The sequence below is a fragment of the Pseudonaja textilis genome, chromosome 17 (assembly GCF_049901715.1).
Source record: "Pseudonaja textilis isolate UNSWEBS1 chromosome 17, rPseTex1.2, whole genome shotgun sequence".
NCBI lineage: Eukaryota > Metazoa > Chordata > Lepidosauria > Squamata > Elapidae > Pseudonaja > Pseudonaja textilis.
In genome coordinates, this window is record NC_142006.1 from 7,094,326 (window position 1) to 7,121,017 (window position 26,692).

The 26,692-nt window shown below is 46.2% G+C and overlaps 1 protein-coding gene across 2 annotated transcripts in view; it reads left to right on the forward strand.

The window, feature by feature from the left end:
- ABL1 (ABL proto-oncogene 1, non-receptor tyrosine kinase) overlaps positions 1 to 26,692 on the forward strand; it is a 58,742-nt gene that overhangs the window by 24,636 nt on the left and 7,414 nt on the right. Inside the window, exons 1-7 of one of the 2 annotated variants that reach the window (XM_087914304.1) lie at positions 4,369 to 4,963; positions 12,669 to 12,842; positions 14,034 to 14,329; positions 16,683 to 16,955; positions 22,037 to 22,121; positions 22,468 to 22,645; positions 24,964 to 25,148. In XM_087914304.1, the coding sequence (XP_087770430.1) occupies positions 4,879 to 4,963; positions 12,669 to 12,842; positions 14,034 to 14,329; positions 16,683 to 16,955; positions 22,037 to 22,121; positions 22,468 to 22,645; positions 24,964 to 25,148 (1,276 nt within the window). In that variant the 5' untranslated portion in view covers positions 4,369 to 4,878. Of the gene's footprint in view, positions 1 to 4,368; positions 4,964 to 12,668; positions 12,843 to 14,033; positions 14,330 to 16,682; positions 16,956 to 22,036; positions 22,122 to 22,467; positions 22,646 to 24,963; positions 25,149 to 26,692 lie in introns of those variants that run through there. The other variant, XM_087914303.1, reaches the window with a different exon arrangement.

Here is a 26,692-nt window from a genome sequence, read left to right on the forward strand (position 1 = left end):
TTGAATTTCTACTCATCTTAGCAAGGGTGGAATGTGAGGAGGAGGAGGGAGTGGGAGGAGAAGGGAGGGAGGAAGGAAGGAAAAGAAGAAACAAGAAACAAGAAGAGTTCTCCACTCCTCTACTCATTGTAGAATAACTTCTGCCACCAGACGTGAAATTCTAGACCTAGAAAACCTTGAATTACGCCGCCTTTGGTCTGATCTAAGTATGGTATATAAAATCATACATTGCAATGTCCTACCTGTCAATGAATACTTTAGCTTCAACCATAACAACACAAGAGCACACAACAGATACAAACTCAAGGTTAACCGCACCAAACTTGATTGCAGGAAATACGACTTCAGCCACAGAGTGGTCAATGTCTGGAATCCTCTACCTGACTCTGAGGTTTCTTCCCCAAACCCCAAAAACTTTAACCTTAGACTGTCTACTATTGACCTCACCCCTTTCCTAAGAGTTCTGTAGGGGGCGTGCATAAGCGCACCAACGTGCCTACCGTCCCTGTCCTATTGTTTCTTTTATTTTTCTTATATGTACCCATTTCATGTATTTATAACTATGTATATACTTATACCTATTATCTTGTAAGCGACTGACAAATCAATTAAATAAAAATAAAATAAATAAAAAGGAAAGAAGGAACAGGAGAAAGGGAGAGAGAGAGAAAGGGAGGAAGGAGAAGATGAAGGAAATCCATTAAGGAGGAGAAGAAGGAGAAAGGGAAATGGAGAAGAAAAAGGGGGAGAAGGAGAAGAGGTGAAGGAAAGAAGGAGAACAAGGGGAGAAGGAGATGGAAAAGGGGAGAAGGTGAAGAGAAAGGAAAGAGAAGAAAAAAAAGGAGAAAGGAGATGCAGAAGGAAAAAGGGAGAAGGAGGAGAAGGAAAGGAGAAAAGGAAGGGAGAAGGAGACGGAAGGGAGAAGGAGAAGGGAAGGGAAAAGAGAAGGGGAGAAAGAGAAAGGAAGGAGAGGGAGAGTAAAAAGGTTGAGCTGGCGTTGAGAAAGGCTGTTCAAATAACTTTCTCTGACTCAGTCTTAGTCCTTTGGCTTGAGCGCGTTAACCTTGTTGCTTGGCGTACTGGAGGGGTAATGGGGGAGGGAAGGCAAGGGGGGTGCTTAGCAATCCCATTTAGTAATTCCATTGGAATTCTTTCTGGAATCCTGCATCTGGGCAGCTGGAGACGGGCCTCCAGTTACAGCAAGCCGAAGCGCTTAAGGAGGACTCCTTTCGTTCCAGGCTTTGCTCTCGTGACCAGCCCCGCCGAGCAGTTTCCCAGAAGTGAGACCCCCATTACGAAATCTTGGGTCCTCTTGTGGTTTGCTGCCTTCCCCCTCCCCCTGCGTTCAACTCTGCTTATCAAGGCATGGATTAGTCAGTTCTGTCGTGACTGAGCACCACACAATGATTCCTTTCGTGGGCCTGGAAGGGCAGCTTTCTTTCCAGAAGTGGAAGGGTGGGTTCTGGTTTGGGGCTTTAATTCATCTCAGCCTGCAAAGGAATTTGGGTTCCTCTCTCTCTCTCTCTTTCTCTCATCATTTGGAAGTTTCAGAGGGAAAAAAATTAAACGGAGTGCTTGAGACAAGCTAGAAGATAATATTTGTTGAGCTGTAGGGCCTTCTTGCAGACGTTTCGTGACCAAACTAGGCAACATCGTCAGTGCTAAAAGGGAATGGGGCGTGTGTGGAGTGGAGAAGGAGGAGAAAGTTGAGGAAGGAGGAGGATTGGTGGAGTCCGTGTTGCTCTCTGAGCTTGGTGGCTTTCTTGCAGACATTTCACGACCAAACTAGGTAACATCGTCAGTGCTACTGTTGATGTTATCGTAGCACTGATGATGTCACCTAGTTTTGGTCATGAAATGTCTGCAAGAAAGCCACCAAGCTCAGAGAGCAACACGGACCCTACAGTTGGTTCAAGGTGTCACCAGATGAAGGTGTGGGTGAGTCACCATTGACCAACTCTCACAGTGGACATTCCAATGGCCTGGGTTCAAATCCAGAGGGGAAATTGATCCATGGGGACTTAAGCCGCATCCTAATGCTATAGCAGGTCATGTTGCTGGCTAATAACCCGTGGATTTCTGTAGTTCAAAACACGTGAAAATAAATATTTGAGAGCACTACACTCTCCAAAGAAATGGTTGGGTGTTGAGGATTACCTGTGTGGTATCTCTGTTAGAGCATTTAATCAGTGGAACAACTTGCACCTAGAAGCTGTGAATGCTCCAAAACTGGAAGTTTTTAAAAAGATGTTGGATAACCATTTGTCTGAAGTGGTGTAGGGTTTCCTGCCTAGGCAGGGGGTTGGACTAGAAGACCTCCACGGTCCCCTTCCAACTCTGTTACTCTATTCTGACCATCCACCCAGCTTCTCCCAAAACATCTCCAGCAGAAAAGATGTTCAACCTTAAGCGAGTTTTGATCCAAGTCAGAACTCAATCACGGTTACAGCTTTGAAAGAGTAGTAGCTCCTCCTGTATATCTCCTCTCTTGAGTTATCTCCTCTTCCCCCCTCAATTCTTCTCCTTTAATGACTGGGAGTAGGACCGTCTTGAGTAGCTCCTCCCTATGAACCACTTCTGGAAACCCTTGATCAGAATATGCAAGACAAGGCAGTTGGAAGGGACCTTCTCGTCCAACTCCCTACCGAAGCAGGATATCCTATCCCATTCCGGACAAACGGTCGTCCAACCTCTTCTTCAAAACCACAACTTCTGAAAGCACCCAGTTCCTTTGATCCAAGATAGCGCTACTTTGACCCACCTTGGAAATAAGAGGGAGAGGAGGGGTGAAAATCCCTCAGGCTTTGCAAGGGGACGTCGTTCGGGTTTGAAGGCTAGATCGAAAGCTTAGGAACCAGGGAGAGAATCCAGGGCAAACCAAACAACAGATATCAAATGGCGGGACGGCTATCTAAACAGGAATTCCTTCCTGCCATTGTGAGATTAAAAAAAATAGCGGGGCTTCGTTCTGGTCTCCTCTGCCAAGCGACTCTTCCTTCCTGGATTCTTTGAAAACAAGGGGGAAAAAAAACCCAGAGAGACTGTTGGAAAATGAGGGATCCTGGTTGATAGCATCTAGTTGACAGCTGATCTTGAAGAGCCCAACAGGACTGAATCTTGTTAATTATCAGATGGGGGAAGAGACTCAAGGAATTTTAAAAAACATCAGTAGAGGAGAATTGAAGAAAAAAAAAACATCCAGGAAAAGGGGACGGTCTACATTTTCCATACTGTTGTGAAAAAGCACCAGCATGGATGGAACATAGAATAATAGGGTTGGAAAGGTCACCTTGGAGGTCATCTAGTCCAGGGGTTGCCAACCTTTTGGACCTCAGGGACCACCAAACTCATAATTTTAAACCCTTTTGGGGGGGAAAATCCCCCAAAAAGTCTGCAGGAAAATTCCCCACCCTATTTTCCTACCGATCGATAATTCTTTGTTTGGGATCGCAGGATCCAGCTCCGTTCTCAGGGGGAGAGAGAGAGAGAGAGAGAGACTTTTGGCTTCATGCAAGGAAAGCAGCAGAAGTCTTTCTTTCTCTCCCTCAAAATCTGCCAGAAATGAGTCTTTGCCGGCGCAGCCTCTTGGCGCAGGAGGCCTTGCAGGGTACCAAAGACTCATTTCTGGCAGAGTTTGGGGGAGAGAAAGACAGACTTTTGCTGCTTCCCTTGTGTGCAGCCAAAAGCAGAAGAAGAAAGAAGCGGACAGAAACAGCCCAGTGGCCAGGCCAGGTGCATGGGGCAAGTTCCCCCCCTCTTCAGGAATTGGGCATGGCTAGTCTAGAGAAAAGAAGGACTAGGGGGTGACGTGATAGCAGGATTCCAGTAGTTGAGGGGCTGTCCCCAAAGAAGAGGAAGTCAAGCTATTCTCCAAAGCCCCTGAAGGCAGGACAAGAAGCAACGGATGGAAACTCATCAAGGAGAGAAGCAACCTGGAATTAAAACTTCCTAACGGTGAGGACAATTAACCAGTGGAAGAGCTTGCCACCAGAAGTTCAGTGCTTCATCAATGGAGGTTTTTAAGAAAAGACCGGACAGCCATTTGTCTGAAATTGTATAGGGTTTCCTGCTTGAGCAGGGGGTTGGACTAGAAGACCTCCAAGGTCCCTTCCAGCCCCATTCTGATTGATTGACCTCCTGCTGAAATAAAACCCGGCAGGATGACAGAGGACATCCGACGATGGATGTTTTTCTCCCGCTAGGAATTTCCCCACCATCTCTCTCTCTCTCTCTCTCTCTCTCTCTCTCAAGTTACATGCTTGACTGTTTTTGGTCTCAATAAAACCAGGACTCTTAGGAGTTAAGTATGTGCAGTGGGCGGTCCAGGCGTTCCTGATGTCACGCCAAAGAATGAAGGAAGGCCTTTGTTGGCAATTCAAGCTTAGCAAATCAAGCGTCTGCCTCCCCTCCCTGGACGGACAGATTGGGGAAATTTAGGAGCCTTTGCTCCAAGTAACTTCTCTCTCTCTCTCCCTCTCTTTCTCTCTCTCTCCCTCCCTCCATTTCCCCTCCTCCTCTTTTTCTTTTTTTTTTTTTCCTTTCCCTTTTGAAAAAGCCAACTTCTCTCTTTTCTTTTCTTTTCTGCCGGAGTCGCTTAAGGAAGCCTTTAAGAATGCAAAGCGAAGGAGAAGCGGCGTCTAACTTTTGGGGAGAGACGCGATGGGAAGTGTCAGAGATGGAATGGCCGGCGTTGAACTAACGGTTCTCAGAAGGCTGGATTTATAGTGGAATTTATTTATTTTAATTTTTTTGTACAGAAAGCAGAGAAGGTTTTTTTGTTTTTTGTTTTGGACCTGGAAGTTGAGAGAGAAGAGGAGACGAAAATCAGGGGAGGGGGCGTCCGTGGAGAGCATCGGGCTGGAGGTGTTCCTCTAACCAATGAAAATGTTGGAGATTTGCCTGAAATTAGTCGGTTGTAAGTCAAAAAAGGGACTCTCTTCATCTTCCAGTTGTTATTTGGAAGGTAAGTCCGGGGCTGCCGTGGTTGAACAGTAGATTTTGTGGTTTTGTCCCCCTCTCAGTTCTGCTGTGGGCCTGGAATTGGCCTCCTTGTCTGAGCAGAAGTCCTTGTAGAAAGTGGACTCGGTTGTGCATTTGGAGAAGAATGGCTCCTTTGGGGCGGGGGATGAATTAGGAACTTTCAAAGTCCTTGTCCCCTTCCTTCCTTCCTTCCTTCCTTCTGTCATCTATAAAACATATAATTGGAGTAACTGCCAGAACCCTGACACCTTCCTACCTTCCTTCCTTCCTTCCTTCCTTCCTTCCTTCCTTCCTTCCTTCCTTCCTTCCTTCCTTCCTTTCCTTCCTTCCTTCCTTCCTCCTTCCCCTCTCTCTCCTTCCTTCCTTCCTTCCTTCCTTCCTTCCTTCCTTCCTTCCTTCCTTCCTTCCTTCCTTCCTTCCTTTTCCTTTCCTTTCCTTCCTTCCTTCCTTCCTTCCTTCCTTCCTTCCTTCCTTCCTTCCTTCCTTCCTTCTGTCATCTATAAAACATATAATTGGAGTAACTGCCAGAACCCTGACACCTTCCTTCCTTCCTTCCTTCCTTCCTTCCTTCCTTCCTTCCTTCCTTCCTTCCTTCCTTCCTTCCTTCCTTCCTCCCTCCCCTCCCTCCCTCCCTCCCTCCCTTTCTTCCTTCCTTCTTCCTTCCTTCCTTCCCTTCCTTCCTTCCTTCCTTCCTTCCTTCCTTCCTTCCCTTCCTTCCTTCCTCCCTCCCTCCCTCCCTCCTTTCTTTCTTTTCTTTTCTTTTCTTCCTTCTTCCTTCCTTCCTTCCTTCCTTCCTTCCTTCCTTTCCCTCCCTCCCTCCCTCCTTTCCTCCTTTCCTTTCCTTCCTTCCTTCCTTTCCTCCTCCCTCCTCCCTTGCTTCCTTCCTTCCTTCCTTCCTTCCCTCCCTTTTCCAGGAGAATATAAGGCAATGGAATAAGCAGTGGATCTTGGCTGCCTCAGTTTCCCTTTGGCCAACCTCATGCCATGCTTCTCCATCTCTTCCTCTTCCCTCCCCTCTCCTCCTCCTCCTCCTCCTCTTCTCCCCCTTCCAGCATGGGAAAAAGATACTGCCAAACAGGTGATTTTTATTAACTTCTAGCCCACAAAAAAAAGTTGTGCTACTTTTCCCTTCCATGTATGGTTGAGGAACATTGAAGAAGGTTGGTGAGAAAAGAAAAAAAACTTAAGCCTTTTGGGTATCAAATACCCCAGTTCCATGTTGGTGGGTTTTTGTTTTTTTTAAAGACAAAATTACTTTGACTTTCCAAGAAGAATTTTTAAACACAACTCAGGAAGAAGAAAACAAAGGCTTTGATTTAAGCCAATCTAAGGAAGGCCAAAAAAAGTCTGTTTGGGGGGGAGGAGAGAGGGGGGAGGATGCGTTTGTGAGAATGGTTGCTTTGAGTTTCATCTATTTTCCTTCCAAATTTAATGTTCCCTTCAGATTCCCCTCATTGCAAATTCTTTGGGAGTTTGGATTTAGAGGAACGAATTTACAATCCATGTGAAGAGTGAGGGAAAACATGCGTTGGGCCTCCTTCAACCAGGGGGAAGGGTTAAATCGTATCAATTATGGCATTTCTGGGGAATGTTGGCCATTAAGATGTTTGCTGTAGCTCGTCGCATACTTTCCGCTTGGATTCGGTGAAGTCCCTTCGTCGCATCGTTGCACTGCTGCGTATCTTATTTTCCGAACGGAGGAGAAATCTCTCTTTCCTCCCTTCCCCCCCCCCCCGCCACTTTCCCGTGGTATTGTACTTAATAACCTTTGTTTTTCCAGGATTTCAATGGTGGATTAGTCAGGAGTTCTGGATGCCACTCAATTGCAAGCATTAGGCGGGCCAAGAATTCTTCTTCTTCTTCTTCTTTTTTTTTTCTCTCCTCCCTCTCCGCCTGTCAGTTTTGAAAGCAGAAACAAGATCACGTGATTTTTCTCCAGCCAGTCAGCCCTGTGGGTTGCTGGAGCATCAAAAGATGCCCCCCCCGATACAAAATCCTCCCCGAAACCCAAAAGTTTGAAATAGTGGATTCAAACGAGCCCCTCCTCTTGTTTATAAACGATGCTGAATCAAAAACAAGTATTTTTCTTGATCATCAAGTCGAAGCAAAGACAAGTTAACGGATAGGAGAGGATGTTTGTGGCTCAGGGTTGAACTGTGGGGCCCTTGGTGCTCTTTGAGACGTTTCACGACCCACCTAGGTGGTGTCATCAGTGTTAGAAGGGAGTGGGGTGTATGCGGAGGAGGAGGAGGAGGAGGACTGTAAGGTCCTCGGTGCTCTCTTGAGCTTGGTGGCTTCCTCGCAGATGTTTCATGACCCAACTGCACTGGACCAACAACCACAGACAAGGGAATTTTAATACAGCCTCCAGTCCCCAAAGGTTCCCAGTTGGGACCTAATTAAGAAACCACGCGTTAGGTGAAAAGCTAGGAGAATATTGGTAAAGTAGCAACCTTCCAATATTTGAGGGGCTGTCACAATAAAAGAGGGGGACAAACTATTCTCCAAAGCCCCCGAAGGCAGGACAAGAAGTAACAAATGGAAACCAATCAAGGAGAGATCCAAACCTACAATGAAGTAGACATTTCATGACAGTGAGAATTAATCCGTGGAACTGCCTGCCACCAGAACTTGTGGGAGAGCTCCATCACTGGAGGCAGTCCAGTGGACAGTCACTTGTCTGGAATGGTGGAAGGTCTCCTGCTTGAGAGGGGGGGTTGGAGTATAGTTTTGTCGAAAACCAGAAAGTGTCCATTTTCGGCAGAACCGTTGTACAAAAACGGTCATATGACCATGTTGCTGAGCCTCTTATGTTTGGTCAGGTGACCGGGGTTGGTTTTGGAAGCCAGGAATGATGGTCTGGAGGACACAGAGAGGAAACTCTAGCGTTTATGCGGGGTCAGGAGCTGGGTTTCCACCCTCATAAAACGGCAGGAAATTCGAACTTCCAGTTGAGAGGTTGTTGTGGTTAGGGATTGCCAAAAAGGGGGTTGAGCGGATGAAGGAGGACCACGCTTCCTGTTTTGGATTTGGGGTTTGATACACTTGGGCCTTGAGCATGGATCCAGTGGATCCCTCAACTCCTTTCAACAGGCTTGTCGAAGCTTGCAATTTGTGCGCCTTTTCTGAAGAAACTAAGCGCGCCTGATTTTCTGACTTCTGAAGGCTGCTAGGATCTCATTTGTGATTCCATTTAGGTACAAGAAGGCTTCCAACGATCTGCAGTCTTTAGATTGGTGTTATCTCTCCATCTCCTGATAGTTTGAAGGCCCTCAACATTTTTTTCACTGTCGTGCATTAGCACGACATTCAGTCTCTACACTTTTGCTGATAACTGTCCTTTTACCATGCTTGTGTCCAGTTCTGGCTACCATGATATAAAAAAAGATGTTGAGACCCTAGAAAAAGTGCAGAGAAGAGAAGCAAAGATGATTAGGGCTCTGGAGCTAAAACATATGTACGATTGAGGGAGCTAGGTATGTCTAGTCTAAAGAAGAGAAGGACTAGGGGTGACATGATATTTGAGGGACTGTCCCAAAGAAGAAGGGGTTACATTCTATTCTCCACAGCACCAGAAGGTAGGACAAGAAGCCATGGATGGAAACTCATCAAGGAGAGCAGTGTTGGACCCAAAGACCTCCAAGTTTCCTTCTCTTATTCTGTATTATATCTCAACACAGTCAACAAAAGGAAATCTCCCCATGGGTCCAAAACTTCATTCTTCTGTTGAAGGTCTCTCATTTTTACACTCAGGAATTAGGAATCGGCCAACTTGTCATTGAAGATCGTGTTTCCATGTCCTGAGTGGGTGGAGATCACATTAAACCATCTTCTACTTGTCCCTCTTTAGGCATCTGGAGGGCGTGATCCTATCTCCACCCATGCTCCATTTCCAGGCTTTCCTTCGTCCCAGATGCCCCGCCCTTCTTTGACCCTTTCTCGACTCCTCTCCATCTTTCTCAAAAGATGAAGCTCAGAGCAAGGGCCAAATTTGTGGACTTGGCCAGTGTTTGTGGAGAATAAAGAGAGCAATTACCACAGGAAGATGGCGGTCGTTTTCTTCTTCCTTCGTTTCCAGCCTTGGAAGGTTTTTTAATCATCTCTAAAGTATCGTATAGGGAGGATTCAATCTCGCTCTTGGAAGGATTTGGCTCCGATCGGAGGCTTTTTCCAGGCTCCCATGTAAAATAATATCTATCTAAATCGATTCTGGGCCCCAAGCAGGTGGCAACATCTGGCTGACTTTGGCTTATGTTGGAAAGTTAAAACAAGGCAACAAGGCTAGTACTTGGATGGGAAGAAAGAGGAGGAGGAGAAGGAGGAGGAGGAGGAGGAGGAGGAGGAGGAGGAGATGATGTTGACCATGGGACTACTGCAGTGGTTGTAAGTGTGAGGACCGTTCTTAAGTTGCTTTTTTTCAGTGCTGTTGTAACTTTGAACAGATGTTCAAGGAATGCTTGTAAGTCGAGGAGATTCTGCAAATCAAATAAGCTTTGCGTTTCATAATTGCTTGTTTGTTTTCTATTCTTGCCTTTACTTCAAGGGCATAATGTCATGCATAGGGTTCCCACCTCCAGTTTGGCCCCAGAAAGTAGTTCAACTCCATTACCAGTACTGTCCTTCCTCCCTCCCACATCCTTCCTTCCTTGACTTCATCATCCCTTCCTCCCTCTAAGCAATTCTGGTAGTTGTGTCCTCATGAACCTGGCTGTGCACGTGTGCTAAATCGGAGAAAGCTGTCGGGCACAGCCACCCCAGAGACCTGCAGTCTTTTCAGAAAACTTAAAAGCCCCAAAGTCTGAGATCATCAGCAACCCACTCCTGGTTTCTGTAATCTCACCTTTCAAGAGCTCACATGAGGCTGCCGGAGCTTCTCACAACCGCCATGTTCTTACCAAGAAACTCCAGTTCTCCAGGGAGAGCAAAGGAAGGGCTGAGACGAGACAACTTGGTGAGAGGGAGGCTGTGTCTTTTTTTCTTTTTAAATTAAAATCCATCACTTTCAGATCTCTTCCAAGGACACTGAAACATCTCCTACCACCAGCACCTTGACTCATATTTCTACAAAATCTCTATGATTAGAAAATGGAGATGCTTAGTCTAATTTATTTATTTTTTTAAAAAAAAATCAGTGATGTAACTTCAAGTGGTCACTCAGCAATTGGCAGTAATTCAAGAACTACCTGTGATGTTCCTAGTCTATGTTTAAATTTTTCCAGATCTGCCACTTGCCAGATTGTGTTTCTCCACCACACTCGGCAATCACACAAACACACACATCAAACAACCTGCTAAATTATCCCTGAAACTTCCTTGCTCTTTTTGTTTATTTCATGGCGGGCTTCCTAAAACCCGACTCCCAGCGACAAATTTTCCTCCAACGGCTTTTAAGTTAATGTCTTGGGTGAGCCAATTTTTTTCCTTTTTTAAAAAGAAAGAAAAAAAAGACTTTGGCTCAGCTCCCAAGATACCAATCCAGGGCACTTAACCAGGCTCTCCTTTTTGTGGTTTCTCCCAATCTTGGTTTGTATCCTCTTTTCCACTCGATGCCACCTGGTAAATATTATCTCAAGTGGCCGGAAGAAAGAAAGATTTTGGCAGCTCAGCCTGGCCGGTTTGCAAAGCTCACCCCTCTCGTTTGCATTGTGCGCAGCTCCCACCCGTGCAGAAAAAATGTCCCAGCAGCCTCTACTAAGCCCTGAAAAGGGAACCAGGTAGAAGTCTCCAAAAGAAAAGGGAAAACAAACTTGCTTTTTTGGCGGGGGGGGGGGAAGGGAAACGACATAATAAAAAGGTGGTTTTGAAGGAGAAATTATGCCTGTGAAGTTGAAATCCTCATTTTAAAGATCAAGGGGAAGAAAAGGAAAAGAGAAAGAAGGAAGTGAAAGAAGAAGAAAAAAATAAAGAGAAAGAAAAGATGAAAGGAAGGCGGGAAAGGAAAGGAGAAAGAAACTAATAAGAAAGAAAGAAAAAGAAAGAAAGAAAGAAAGAAAGAAAGCGGATGAGAAAGAAAGAGAGAGAGAAAGGAAAAGGAAAGATGAGAAAGAAAAAGGAAGGAAGGAAGGAAGGGAAAGAAAAGGAAAGACAAGCAAAGTCAATGCAAAAGACAGATTCACTTAATGACTTTATTACTACCTTGACAGCAGTGATTCATTTAACAATGGTGGCAAAAAGGTCATAAAATAGGGCAAAGCTCACTTCACAGCTGTCTGCCTTGTGTACGTAAGTTGAGAACTTACCTGTAATGGGAACCTGCATAAATTGAGGCTTTGGGAGCCTTGAGGAATGCTGGAATCTCTTCTAGTTCCTCCATATTAACATTGAAGAGGTTTTTTGGGGGGAACAGATCAAAAAGCTCTTATTCTGCAAACTGTTGGAAACGATTTGCACTTCCCAGTGGTGATTCCTTGTTTGTAAACATGGATCTTGCAAGATGAACAAATGCTTAAGTTCCTGCCTTAGATTCCGAGCAGGCATGAAAGAGTTTCCCCTTTCATTAATTTATGTTTTTAAAAACATTTTCCTCACCTGTTCGGCTCCTTTGACAAGACTTGAAGTGGCTGGTTGTGGATTTAAAAAAAAAGGGGGTGTGGGGAGAGAAACACTCAGCACACCAAATAGTGAAATACAAGCTATTGGGGAGGGGGCTTTGAATGGCTTTGATCTGTAGAGAAGAGAGAGAGAGAAATGAGACAGAAGGAGGAGAGAAAAACAGAAGGAGAGAGAAAGAGGAGAGAGAGAGAGAGAGAGAAAAACAGAAGGAGAGAGAAAGAGAGAGAGAGAGAGAGAGAGAAAAACAGAAGGAGAGAGAAAGAGAGAGAGAGAGAGAGAAAAACAGTGAGAGGAGAGAGAAAGAGGAGAAAAACAATGAGAGAGAAGAAGAGAGAGAAAGAGAAAGAAACAATGAGAGAGAAGGAGAGAGAGAGAGAAAGAGAGATAAAGGGAAAGAAATTGAGAGGAGAGAGAAAGAAAAGAAAGAAAAACAATGAGAGAAGGAAAGAAAGAGGAGAAAGAAACAATGAAAGAGAAGGAGAGAAAGGAGAAAGAAACAATGAGAGAGAAGGAGAGAGAGAGAGAGAAAAGGAGAGAGAGAGAGAGAAAGAAACTGAGAGGAGAGAGAAAGAAAGAAAACCGATGAGAGAGAAAGAGAGAAATAATGAGAGAGAAAGAGGAGAAAGGAACAAGGAGAGAGAAGGAGAGAGAGAAAGGAGAGAGAAAGAGTATGTGACAGAAGAACTGTTAGGTACAAAAAGCCAAATATTCCCTTTTTTCCAGTTAAGTATTCATACAGATCCTCTGCAATTCAGACTTTTCAATGCTGGGTTGCATTTAGGCTGCATGGAATCCTTTTCTCCAATAATCCCTCTTTGTTCAGGGGAATCCCATTCAATCCCCTCGGATTGAATTCAAGAGAATTCACGTGAATATACCCTAGGGTTGTGGCATTGTGCAGGCCTCACAATGGACCGATTCACTTCGCCATTGCAAGACCTTTCCCTTCCTTCGCTTTTTCTTCCGTTGTGCTTTTCTGATAATTTTTTTTTCTTTCTTTTTAATTTAAAACAAAAACAAAAACATGGGTAGGCTCAGCCGACGGGAGAACAGAAGAGCAAGAGCTCAAATCCTCGGGCGAGAACATGATCTCACTTCTTCTCCTTTCTTTCTCCTTCAACTTTTCTTCCTACTAGAAGCGCTTCAACGGCCCGTCGCCTCCGAATTCGAGCCCCAAAGTCTCAGCGAAGCTGCCCGCTGGAATTCCAAAGAAAACCTCCTTTCTGGTCCGGGAGAAAATGATCCCAATCTTTTTGTGGCCTTGTATGATTTCGTCGCCAGCGGGGACAACACTCTCAGCATCACCAAAGGTAAGTAAGTCCTCAACACGGGGATAAGCCCGAACGGGAAGGAAGAGAAGAGGGTGGCATTTCGGGGAAGGAATTTACCTTGGCGAGAATGAATTGATCGGATGTCAAGTTCGGTTTTCCCTTTTTCTTTTTTAGCTCACCTGGAAATTTGAAGAGCATTTCACGTTAAGAAAATGCTCTTAAAATTTCATGTTAAGAAAAGCACCGGCAGCCTCTCTTAAAATCATGCACGAATTGTCACCCGGAGGGTTTTTGACCTCCGGCTGAACCTGCAAAAATTCAGAGGAAAAAAAAAAATTGGAAAAAAAAAAACCCCAGGGTTTTAAAAGGCCCCTGTTTTATCCAGCTACTTGTTGCTTGCTTGTACAATAATACAATAATCACCTTAAAATAGTGGCGGCTCCTCTGGATTTTGCTGGAGGCAAATCCTTCCCAGATCACAAATAACTGGTTTTGGTTTTGCGTTAAGGGAGGGAGAGGAGTATGGTTGTTTGAGTGAAAAGAAAAAGGGAAAAAATTGGCTTCTGTGGCATCATATGGATGCTCTCCAGTGTCCCTGACAGAGCAGTTAAGGGTTGATCTTTTTTAATTATTAAAAAAAGGGGTTGCTGTTTTATTTTACCACTGTATATAAACCAAGAGCCAACCCTTCCAGCACTGATGATATTCCCTACTTGGGTACTAAAATGTCTGCATAGAAAAGAAGATTTAGAGAGCGTAAAGGAACCCACAGTCTCCTCCTTCATTCGGCAAACCCCATTCCCTTGTAACACTGATGATGTTACCTAGTTGGCTAATGAAACATCTACAAGAAAATAATCAAGTTTAGAGAGCACAACGGATCTCACAGTCCTCCACTCTGCAAACCTCCCTCCCCCCTAGCACTGATGAGGTTCCCTAGTTGGGTAATGAAACGTCTGTAAGGAAACCACAGACCCCAAAGTCCTCCTCCTCCTCTTCCTCCTCCACAAACCAGCACTGATTATGTTATCTAGCTGGGCCATGAAAGGCCTGGAAGTTCAGAGACCACCAAGGACCCCACAGTTCAACCCTGAACTGCACACATTCCCTTTCTTTCGCACTTTCACCGCGTTTTAATTGCTTCTTGTGAACCGCCCTCTCCAAGGAGCCTTCCGACAATTCCCAGAGTTGTTGCGATCGTGGTTGTTGTTTGTGTTTTTCTCCCCAAAGGGGAAAAACTTCGCGTCTTGGGTTACAACCACAACGGAGAATGGTGCGAAGCCCAGACGAAGAATGGGCAAGGCTGGGTGCCCAGCAACTACATCACCCCCGTCAACAGCTTGGAAAAGCACTCGTGGTACCACGGCCCGGTATCCCGCAACGCAGCCGAGTACCTGCTCAGCAGTGGGATCAATGGCAGCTTTTTGGTACGGGAAAGTGAAAGCAGCCCTGGTCAAAGATCCATTTCCTTGAGATACGAGGGGAGAGTCTACCACTACCGGATCAACACCGCCTCAGACGGGAAGGTGAGTTGGGGTGAAGCTGTCCAGCCAAAAACCAGCACACAACAAGGGACCAGTTTTATGTACTTGGGTGCTTTTCAGTTGGAGGCTTCTTCCAATTTTCATTTTTATGGTGTCAGATCAACGCAAACTCTTTCCAGGTAGCCCTTGGCTTACGACTGCAATGGGGCCCCAGATTTCTGTCGCCAAGCAAGACAGAGTTGGAAGGGACCCTGTAGGTCATCTAGTCCAACCCCTCCCCGCCCAAGCAGGAGAACCTACCCCGTTTCTGACAGATGGCAGTCCAGTCTCTTCTTGAAAGCTTTCAGGGATGAAGCATGATATTGAGTGAGTTTGCTAAAAGGAGCACCCGATGCTTCCTTCTTCCACTAGAGGCCAGTCCATCCTTCCTCAGTGGAAATGCCTGGAGAGGCTTTTTACTGAACAGATTAATGGTTCTTTCCTTACCCCGAAGTTGTTTTAATCAGAATTATTCAAGAAGAGATAAGAGCCAGGGGATTTTCATTCGCACCAAAAGTCCACCGGCGCCTTTTGTCAGAACACTTTTATCAGCTGGAGGTTTTCGGTTTTTAATAAAAACAACATCCAGGAAACGGTGCGGAATTAGATTCTCGTCGGACCCATTATCCACGCCGCCGTCGTGTGAGACAATATGAAGTTGTTTGATAAAATAGATCTCGTATCCCGGCTGGGATTTGCCAGGAGAAACTAGGTAGAGCCAGGCGGTTGTAGCTCTTCGCTTGTGAAGAACCTTCCCTTATCACAGCGTTTATTAATTTAATCAGACAAGTTAATAACAGCCAGAATTGAAAATATACCCCTTTTTGGAGGCTGGGGAATCGGGGCGGAAGCCGCTCGCAAAAGCGTCAGGAGGCCGCGGAAAAGAGAGGAGAAATTGCAAACGAGGTTAAATATATGTCATTTGTTTTTTCAATGGCTCATATCGAAAATCTATCAAGGAAGAAGCCGTACGTAGAGACAGTCCTTAACACCTGCAGTTGGAACTGGAAGTTCCGTTGCTAAGGGATCCAGTCGTTAAGTGACTCATTATGTGACCGTGCGTGATTTTATAATCCTTTTTTTTTCCTTTTTTTTTTTGGCTGCGGATGTTAAGCGGATCACATAGTTGTTAAACGAATGTGGCTTTGCCCATCGACTTTGCTTATCGGAAGTTAAAGACCCAGAGATTTGGCAACCTTCCTAATTACACGCTGGTTGCCAAGCGCCCGGATTTTGATCACGTGACCACAGGGGACGCTGCAACGGTCATAAGTGTGAGGACCAGTCACAGGTCCCCTTTGTCAGTGGCGTGAACGGTCCCTAAACGGACAGTTGTAAGTCAAGGAACATCGGTGGTTTCCCTAAGAATTGTAACTGTGTATCTTTTAAGGAGTCTTCCAGAAAGCGTGGCTTGATGACGGCGGGATTTAAATTTCTTCCTTTTTGCTTTTTCTTTCTTTCTTCTTTTTAATATTCCTTATATCTCAGGGTGATTTTTGTCATGACAGGGAACCTGTTGCTAGAAGCCTACGGATGAATAATTCGTGTTTGGCCAGCTGCATTTTCTGGTGACTGATAATCATTTAGACTGCCTTGAATTAATCATATATAATGCAGCAGCCATTCCCTCCGGTTGCTAAAAGGGGCCTGTATTCATATATAACTGGAAACCGGCCTACAGCTGCCGGAAGGGAGGGAGGAAGGAAGTGGAAGAAAGGGAAGGAAAGGAGGAAGGGAGAGAGGAAAGAAGGAAGGTAGAAAGAAGATGGGAAGGAAGGAGGAAGGAAGGAGGTTAAATGTCAAGGACTACCTTGGACTATAAACTAGAGTCAGGGTGAAGATTATGGAAGAAGGGAAACAAGAAAGTTAAAATTCAAGGTGTGTAGTATAATGTCGCTTTTTCAGTATTTGAAAGAACCTGCAGGATTTTTTTTTGGAAAAACCTCTATCGAAAGCTACCCATCCAACATCTTGTAATCTTTTGTAAAAGTTGACATGCGCCACAGGGGAAAAGAAGGCAGAATGTGGCTTTTTAAATGAAAGATAAGTCTTTCCTAAGAAGAATTTAAAACAAACAAACAAACCCATAATGTGTTTTACGGGGAATAACATGTCATATGAAAGGAAAGAGTATGAATGACAGTGTTTCTAGCTGCCATTGTTAGATTAAAACTTGCAGGTCGTAAAACAGGACAATAGAATTCACTCGACCATCTCGGTTAGCGACAGAAATTCCTGGCTCAATTGTGGCCGTAGGTCAAGGGCTCATCACCGGCCAATCATCATCGTAGATGAGGAACCTCCGAAAACGGTTGGGCTCACCTCTCTCTCTCTCTCTCTCTTTGCTTCTCTCCAGCTTTACGTCTCGTCAGAAAGCCGCTTCAACACATTGGCTGAGCTGGTCCACCACCACTCAACCGTGGCCGATGGGCTCATCATCACTCTCCACTACCCCGCCCCGAAGAGGAACAAGCCCACCATTTACGGGGTCTCTCCCAACTACGACAAGTGGGAGATCAAACGGACGGACATCACAATGAAGCACAAACTGGGCGGCGGACAATACGGGGAGGTGTACGAAGGCGTCTGGAAGAAGTACAACCTCACCGTGGCGGTTAAGACCCTCAAGGTAAGCATGGCAAATCTTAATTTTAAATCTTAGATTGAATTCGGTTTACCGCCACGGTTTAAGACCAGATTTTTAGGAGACTTCGTTTTGGGAAGAGGGAAATTCGTGCCCCCCGCCCAAAAAAAGTTCCTTTTTGTGGTTGTTTTTGAAAGGTGGGGAAATACCGCCATCTAGTGTTAATAATCGGGAATCTTGGCTCATGCGAGAAAAAGGGGCCAATTCAACTCTGGAGATTTTTGCTCCTAAGGGACACGAAAAGGGTCACACCATCGCTTTTTGTGACAAGTCAATGGGGAAGTCAGATTCACTTAACAACAGTGTTGCTAACTTAACAACTGCAGTGGTTCACTTAACCACGGTGGCATGGAAGCTCGTAAAATCGGGCAACGCTCCCTTAACCATCGTCTTGCCTAGCCACAGAAATGTTGGCCTCCATTGTGGTCATAAGCTGAGGACTACCTGTAGGATAGCGTTCTGACCCAAATCCTTTTCCAATAAAACAAACACGAACCAAAGGGAACAGAAACCTTTTAATGATTCTTACGAATCCCCGGTTAAAAGGCTGCTAATTAACTAATTAACTTTAATAAGCACGACCCTTGCCAAAACTGTACGAGACTGCGAAGAATCACAGATAAGAAATATTTTACAACACAAGAGTCTTCGAATACCAACCCGTCCGCCCACCCCCTTACCTGACCCCTTACCTGCACTGCACTTCACAGCTGATTTTCGGCCAGTTTGAGGCCTTGTTCGGCCTCCCAAAGGTTTGAGGAAGGCTTTGCAGGCGAAAACTAGCCCGTTCGTCACTTCCGGTATTTTCAGAAAAACGGGAAGTGACGAAACGGGCTAGTTTCGCCTGCAGAAGCCTTCCTCGAACCATTTGGGAGGCCGAAAAGGCCTCAAAATGGCCGAAAATCAGCCATGAGATACGCGCATGTGCACTGAGGTAAGTTTGCCTGCAGCTCGCGGCTCGGCCTCCAATGATGGAGCACGGCTTCCCCAGCAAGGGTTGCTCTCCCAGCTGCACTAAGCCGCTTCTGCTGCAGTTCCTACTGGACTCTGGGTAGCGATTAATTATTTTTCAGCCGCAGACTATTTATTATCCTGTTTTCGGAGTTGCCTGGAGCCACAGAGATGCTGGTTTGACAAAGTAGTTTCTGCAGAGATAAACGAGGGCCAGCGCTGCCCCCATTCAATAACTCCTCGCAACATTTAGCTCCAGCGATGCCCTTAAATAAGACTTCAATTAGCGTGGGATGTTTGCCCAAACACACACACACAAAAGCACACACCAACACAAACACAGAAGGAGGTGTGTGGGGGGAAGATGTGTTGGAAGAGCCCTTCGAAAGCCCTCTCGGTTTTTCTGCACAGGGATTTTCTGCTTTAGGTCTCGTAAGGTGGTTTTCCTAAGCCTTGCCCTCGACTTACAGATAACAGATAATCAGAGTTGGAAGGGACCTTATAGGTCATCTAGTCCACCACCACCCCGCCCCACCCAAGCGACCATAACGGAGGCCCAAATTTCCATCGCTAAGCAAGGCAGTTGTTAAAGAGAGTTGTGCCCCTTTTAAACATTTAGCTCCGGCGATGCCCTTAAATAAGACTTCAATTAGCATGGGGGGTTTGCCCAAACACACACAACTTTTGTTGTTTTGCTGCGGTGGGTGGACGTAGCGCCGCAGTTATTAGTGAATCAGAGGCTCGTTGAATGAATCCAGTTCCCTTTTTTCTGGCATTTGGGAACGATGCTGATTTGGTTGGCTGCCTCAATTTCCCCATTGTAGATCTGGTCCATATTTTCGGATTTTCCCTCCTTGACTTTTCTTTCTCTATTCTTCTTCTGGTCTCTGTTTTTTGGGGGAGGGGTGGTGGTGGTGGTGTAAGCTGATCTCGGTTAAGTTTCATGCTGCTTGTGGCTTGGTTCACATGCTGAGCGAAGCCAAAAGGTTTGGCTTGTCATGCTTTTATAAACCATAATTGATGGCTTAAGCTTTATGTGGGAGCCAAGCCACGCTAGATTCTTCCTTTCTTCTTCCTTTTTCTTCCTTTCTCCTCTTCCTTTTCTTTCCCCCCTTTCTAATTTTTCTTTTTTACTTTGGTCATGTCTCCTCCTCCTCCTCTTTCCCCCACTTCGCACTCTCCCTCCCTCCTTCCCTCCCTCCTTCCTTTCTTCTTCCCTCCCTCCCTCGCACCTTCCCTTCCCTCCGAAGCAAATTCTGAGTCCAGTTGCATTATGGAATCTGTTACCATTCTCTGAGTGGTGCCCATCCCCAGGAGTGGCCCTCATGGAGAGTTAGATGGGTTCTTTTGCAGCGGGGAGAAGCATTAACAAAGATTCTACAGTCCTTCCAGGATCAGATTGTGAATTGCTGGGTGATTTGACCGAAAGTGGAGTGCTGCAGTTAAATTTTGCATGCAACATTCTCGAAACTCATTGGTAAACTAATAAGGGTGCTATTTAGCCTGGAATAAATAGCCTATGGGTCTGATTGTCTTATATTTTTGAATCAATAAGTCTTTTTAAGACTCTGTGAGCTGCCCTCCTTTCAATATTCCTCTTTTCCCATTGTACGTTATATCAATGCAGTTTTTTGTCTGCCGGAGTAAATGGAAACGTGCAGAAAAACCCAAGATAGTACAAAAAATGCTTGGGGTGGGTGGATAATGGTGGATTTTATTTTCACAGATTACTTTTTATCCCTCCCCCTCCCGAATTAATTTTTAATTTCACAGATTTTATTTCACAGATCTCTCGTTTGTTTTGTCGGGAAGTACCATTTTGCTGGGTCATTTTGTATTTTAACCCTACTTCAGATTGGGCGTGGGATAGCGACCGCATGTAAATGAATTTCATGCCTGTCCCCCCACCCCAAAAATATAATACTGCATCCAGTTTTGGTCACCACGATATAAAAAAAGACGTTGAGACTTTGGAAAGAGTGCAGAGGAGAGCAACCAAGAGGATTAGGTGCTCCAACACTGGAGGTTTTTAAGAAGAGTCTGGAAAGCCATTTGTGTAAAATGCAATAAGGCCTCTCTGACTTGAGCAGGGGGGGGGTGGACTAGAAGACCTCCAAGGTCCCTCCAAACTCTGTCATTCTGTCTCTAACCTCCATCCATGCTACTTGGAGCTGAGGTGTGTTGGAGCTCAAGCCGTCTTTGAGGAGACTATATGCACCCTGCTTCTCTTCTGAGAGTAAAGTAATAGGGGCGCTTCTTGGATAGTCAGCGGAAAAGCCGCGACTTTCCCGTACTGTTCGTTTCTACTCCTGCGTTGCCAAGTTAGAAGTGCTGTGGAAGTAGAAATGCCATTCTCAATTATCCTACTATCTGACTGTGGATTTAATCACTGTCATGGAGTTATCTACCCTTCCATGCATACATAAACACCCAGGGCTATGGTTGGTCTCCTTTTCACAAGCTGGGATGCTTCAAGCAGATTCACAAACATCCATCTGTTATTCTTTGTATAGAACATCTGTCAACGACACACACACACACATGCACACACACACACACACAAAGACAGAGAGAGAGAGAGGGAAGGAGGGAGGGAGAGAGAGAGATGTACGCACCAACTTGCTCAGTCACCACAGGTGAACATGAATTATGAAAGACAAGCAAACAGTTGGGGTGGCTTTTACTACAGCTAGCTCAGAAACCAAGCCTTCTAGTAGCACTGATGATGTTACCTAGCTTGGTAATGAAAGGTTTGAAAGAAAACCACCAAGCTCAGAGAGCACCAAGGACCCCACAGTTCGGTTTTCAAACCTGCCCAAGTAAATATGCAGAAAAGGAGTGGGGGAAAAACAGGGCAGAGGCAAAATTGATGGCATTTGTAGGTTTCTTTAGAAATAGCATTGATTTTACAGGTGTTTCTTGCTTGGCTGCGTTTCTGCATTTCCCGTGTGTGGCCTTTGGGCCAATGTTAAAAAAAAAAAAAAGAATCTTGATAATGACATTTTTGAGAAAAAAAGGAAAGAAGGAAGGGGAAAAAAAAAAGGATTTTCCACCAAAGTGAATTGAGTGGATATTGGGGAAGGTGGAAGGATGGGTTATTTCCACCCCAGCGATCCTTTTGCAAGTTCATTCCACGTTCTTTCAAGTTTTCCATGTCATCCTTGGGAGAGAGAAAAAAAAAATCAAAGGAAAACAGCTGCTGTGATTGCCAAGGATTCCATCGTATGATCTGCCTTTCTTCTCGTCCTTGATGATCCCAGCGTCAGGAATCTCACTAGGATTGGAGATGAGCGAAGGGGAGAAGCGAACGGTGCAGTAGGGCAACTTTAAAAAGGGAGAATTTTCAAGTTTGCTTTGGTTTGTTGCAAAGAAGATCGGAAGGCATTTAATTATTATTTTCCCTTCCCTTCTTCATCCCTTCCCCTCACTTTTCTCTTCCCTTCCCCTCCCTCTCCTTCCCTTTCCCTTCCCCATCCATCCAAGGAAGAGAGAGAGGGAGGGAGGAAAGAAGGGATGAAGGAAGGAAGGAAAGGGAAGGAAGTTCTAATGATTGTGCAGAAAATAGCTTTCTTCTGCCCAGCAAGCAACTTTGGGGTCTGAGTCCTTCACCACACCATAAAAAAAAGATGTTGAGACTCTAGAAAGAGTGCAGAGAAGAGAAACCAGGATGATGAGGGGACAAGAGACTAAACCATATGAGGAACGGTTGTAGGAACTGGGCCTGGCTAGTCTAGGGAAGAGAAGGACCAGGGGAGACAGGAGACCAGTCTTCCAATATTTGAGGGGCTGCCCCAGAGAGGAGGAAGGGGCCAAGCTGTTTCTCCAAAGCACCTGTAGGCCAGACAAGGAATAATGCATGGAAACTGAACAAGGAGAGATTCAGCCTGGAAATAAGGAGAAACTTTCTGACAGTGAGAACAATCAACCAATGGAACTGAAGTTGTGGGAGCTTCATCACTTGAGACTTTCATGAAGAGATTGGACTGCCATTTGTCAGAAATGGTGTAGGGTCTCCCGCTTGGGTGGGGGGTTGGACTAGACGACCTACAAGGTCCCTTCCAACTCTGATTATCTGTTATCCTTCTCCTCCCTCCTCCCTTCTGTTCTTGCCACAGGAGGACACGATGGAGGTAGAAGAATTCTTGAAAGAGGCGGCCGTCATGAAAGAAGTCAAGCATCCAAATTTGGTGCAGTTGCTTGGTAAGTGACAGAAGTGCTGAGCACGGCCACGTAGGCCACGTATACCGGAGATCTGGGGATGCGGAAGAGCCAAGGAGCTGCTCCCTGCACCATAAACTTCACAGGTCTTTGTCAGGGGCTGGCAATTCATTCCTTAAAAATGGGAGGGGGGAAATGCTCCCCCCCGGGGGGCTTTTAATTAATCCTTCTGAGGCAGCTTTCGTCTACGGGAGGGCCCCCAGCTTCGACGTCCACCTGGGAAGGGCCTCCTCGTGCCCGACATTGGGCTTTCGAAGGCGGCCGAAGACGGGAGGGCCAGTCCTTGGAGGTTCTGCCTGGGCTTACCGTCGTCCGCCTTGCTTGGCAGGGGTCTGCACGAGGGAGCCCCCCTTCTACATCATCACGGAGTTCATGACCTACGGGAATCTGCTGGATTTCTTGCGGGATTGCAACCGGCAAGAGGTGAACGCGGTGGTCCTCCTCTACATGGCCACGCAGATTTCCTCGGCCATGGAATACCTGGAGAAGAAGAATTTCATCCACAGGTAGGTAGAGCAGAGAATGCCAGCGCTGTTTCCAGACTTTCTTCCTTTCTTTCCTTCCTTCCTTCCTTCCTTTCCTTCCTTCCTTCATTCCCTTCCTTCCTTCCTTCCTTCCTTCTTTTCCTTCCTTCTTTTCCTTCCTTCTTTTCCTTCCTTCCTTTCCTTCTTTTCTTCCTTCCTTCCTTTCCTTCCTTCCTTTCCTTCCTTCCTTCTGTCCTTCCTTTCCTTCCTTCCTTCTTTCTTTCTTTCCTTCCTTCTTTCCTTCATTATTTTTCTCTTCTCTTCCCTTCCCCGCTTTCTTTCTCCTCTCCCCTCTCTCTCTCTTCCCCTCTCCTTTCAGAAGATGGTGGGAGCAGATCTCGCCTCCAACAACAGAGGGCTCCAGGGGCCACCACAGAAAAGGCCCTTCTGCTCAACCCAGCCAGCCAAAATTCCTTAACAGCCAGGGGTCTGCAGGAAGCCCCTTCCTGTGGAACAAGTGGGATCGGCTAAACTCATTGAGGGGTGTGTCTGTGTGTGTGTGTGTGAGAGAGAGAGACATCTCCTGAAATACCTTAATTGATGTCTGCCCCCTCCTTTGTGACACAAGGCGGCCCCCCTAGTTCCATTCCCCCACTCCCTTGTGCAGCCTCTTTGCGTATCTCCACACAACCTCCTACCCTCCTTCCAGAGGCAACCTCCGGAGCTGCTCAGCATTTGGAACCCCGAAAAGACACACACACACACACACACACACACACACCCCTCCCTGTTTCATTTGTTGACCCCTCTCTGCCTTGCACAGCGGAGGTGAGCCGCTCTTGCGGATGCCTTTGTGTTTTTTGTGATAAGGCTGGCAACGAGACCATCTTCCTCCTTCTTCCCAGCTCTTTGTGCGAGGAAGCTTGCAAGGGGGCCTCCAGGAATGGCCCCCATTTGCCTGTAATGGCCCTCCTCCTCCTCCTCTTCCTCCTCCTCCTCCTCCTCCTCCTCCTCCTCCTCCTCCTCCTATTAGAACACCCCCTTCCTGATGAACTTCTCCCTTTTCGTCTCTCTCTCTCCCCCTCTCTTTCTCTTTCTCTTTCTCTCACGCTTTCTCTCTCCCTCTCTCTTTCTCTCTCTCTCTTCTTTCTCTCTCTCCCCTTCTTTCTCTCTCTTTCCCCCTCTCTCTTTCTTTTTCTCTCTTTCTCTCTCTTCTCTCTCCCTCTCTCTTTCTCTTTCTCTCTCTCTGTCTCTCTCTCTCTTGTCTTTCTCTCTCTTCCCCCCACTCTCTTTTATTCTTCCTTGGGTGCCTCTCCCTCTTCCCAAAGCTCCTTTGTGGCTATCCTTCGCTCACCTTGTCATCCGCTGGTTTTTTTTTTTTTTTCCAGGATCCTTTATTGTCTGGGCTTTTTTCTCTCTCTCTCTCCACTCTCTATTAACCATCTTTGCTGGGAAGGCTGAAGGCTGGAGGCTTATGACCTTTAAGCGAGCTGCAATTACAGCCAAGGCTTTGCATTCTTTGTCTGGGGAAATGGCTTCTCTGATCACCCTAATAGCCAAGCCTAGCGGGGGAGATTCGAGCCGCTCTTCCATCAGCAGGAGGGGGTGGGGGGAGAGAAGAGAAGAGAAGAAAAAAAACACCTCTCCTTCTTAGGTCGTTTCTCCCCCACCCCCGAGATAAATCTGGGACTCTGTTCCACGGGAGGTAGACAAGCTACCTAGATGCTTCCCTGGGACTTCGGAAAAAATGACATTTGAGAGTCTGATGTTGTTCCGGGGAGCGTCCCAGTTTGAGAAACCCCACAGCTCCAGAGCATACAGAATACAGAGTGCTGAAAGGGACCTATGGAGGTCTTCTAGTCCAACCCCCCCTCCCCCAAAACAGGAGACAGCTTCTGTCGTGCCCCTGATGGAGGCTGACTCTGAGCAGTTGGAGGAGGACCCAGGCCCATCCCCTATCCATCCTAGGGCGGGCAGGGAGGAGAGGATCAGGGTAAAACGTGGCCTACTCGGGAGGAGAGAGTCATGATCCACCTTCCTCTTCCTCTCCTATCACCTTTTTATCTCCTTCTCCTCGTACGTACCTCCGCTTTCCGTGAAATCTATCCGTACCTGTCTGTCTTTCAACTCATACTTCTTCTCCTTCCTCTTCTTCTTCCTCTTCTTCTTCCTCTCCTCCTCCTCCTCTTATCACCTTTTTATACAAATCGTATCTACCTGTATTATCTTCCTCTCTTTACCTTTCTACGCTTGAACCTGCCTTCTCTTGGCATGCTCTTCACCTTATTCCTGCTTTCCCTTGAAGCTTTGTGAAGCTGTTTCCCTCAGCAGTTTTCTCCCCACCCTTGCCCCCCCTGTAGGGACCTTGCTGCCCGAAACTGCTTGGTAGGAGAGAACCACCTGGTGAAGGTAGCTGATTTTGGCTTAAGCAGATTGATGACTGGTGACACTTACACCGCCCATGCTGGAGCCAAGTTCCCTATCAAGTGGACTGCGCCGGAAAGCCTCGCTTATAACAAATTCTCCATCAAATCGGATGTCTGGGGTAAGGATACAGAATAAGAGAGTTGGGAGGGACCCTGGAGGTCTTCTAGTCCTTCCTCAAGCAGGAGATCTTATACCTGTGACGGCGAGCCTGTGGCACGCAGAGCCATTTGTGTGGAGACACGAGCCGCAGCCAAACTTACCTCACGGCATGTGTGCACCTCCCAGCTGATTTTCGGCCTCCCAGAGGCTCGAGGGAAGCCTCTGCGGCCTTTGGAGGCTGAAAAACAGGCCCATTCTGTCACTTCCTGTATTTCCGGAAATACCGGAAGTGATGAAACTGGCCCATTTTTCAGCCTCCAAAGGCTGCAGAGGCTTCCCTCGAGCCTCTGGGAATCTGAAAAAGGCCTCAAACGGGCCGAAAATCATCTGGGAGGCGCGTGCAGGTAAGGGGGTGTTGGTGGGGTTGGTGTTGGTGTTGTCTGAGCTTGGTGGTTTCCTGGGAGACGTTTCATGACCCAACTAGGGAACATCATCTGTGCTAGGAGGGAGTGGGGTTTATGGAGAAAAGGAGGAGAAGGAGGAGTGACTATGGGGATGTCATTGTGACAGTCATAAGTGCAAAGACTAAGTAACCTCTATGGAAATTCTCAGTCAGCCAGGTCATGACGTCCCAAAGATTTAAAAAAATACACCAAGAAAATCCAGCTGCCTCCTGAAAAAGCACTTTTTTTAGTCCTAAGTACCATTTTCCAGAACTGTTGCAACTTTGAACGGTCGGTAAAACGAACGATTATAAGTCAAGGACTAATAGGTTTCCCCAGTGTGTCAATGTGCCCAGCTCAAATCAAATCCATCTTCACAAGCTCTGTGCACGTGGTTATTTTTCCAGCGGATGCTTTTTTAAAAAATAATAATAATAATTCCGGTCTTGGCCTTTTTCAAACCAATATTTCTCTCAACTTGATGAACCCCTTCGCTCTACTCATCGTGCCCCGAGAAAGGATGGGGTTGTTGTATCCAATTACACAACCACGCGCGCATTTCTCTAAATCCCAGTCGGGGTCGGAGAGAGAGCAAAGGACTGAAAAGTTTGGGCTTTGCTTTTTGCAATTTTATAAAAAGCAGCTTCCTTCGAGCAGAAAAAGCAAGTTCTTGTTGTATTTTCACCTTTGGATTTCCTTCTTCTCCTTTCTGACTTAGCAGTATATTTCTTCCCATCCTCTGCTGCCTGGGGAAGGAAAAACAGCTCATAAAGGGTCGTTATTTATCTCATAATGCAAGTTGAAGGTTTTTTTGTTTTCCAAGCTCAGCAACTCCTTTCTCTTCGGTTAGGTGGCTGGGCCGAAGCAAAGAGAGATAGGTTGGAGATTCTGATATTTATCAAATATGCCTCCGTGCCTTCGAGTATCTGAGGAGACAATTCCCCCCTCCCCAACCTCTCTGTATTTAGTGAGATCCTCTTCAGGAGCATCCTTTCCCTGCTTAATATTCTCTGTAAAAACAAAAAAAAAAACAATGTTGGCTTGAGTCATCCTTAAACCGTGATCTCACCTCTCCGCTGGGAGTTTAAAAGAGGCGGTTAGCTGATGAGGTCTTCCTTCA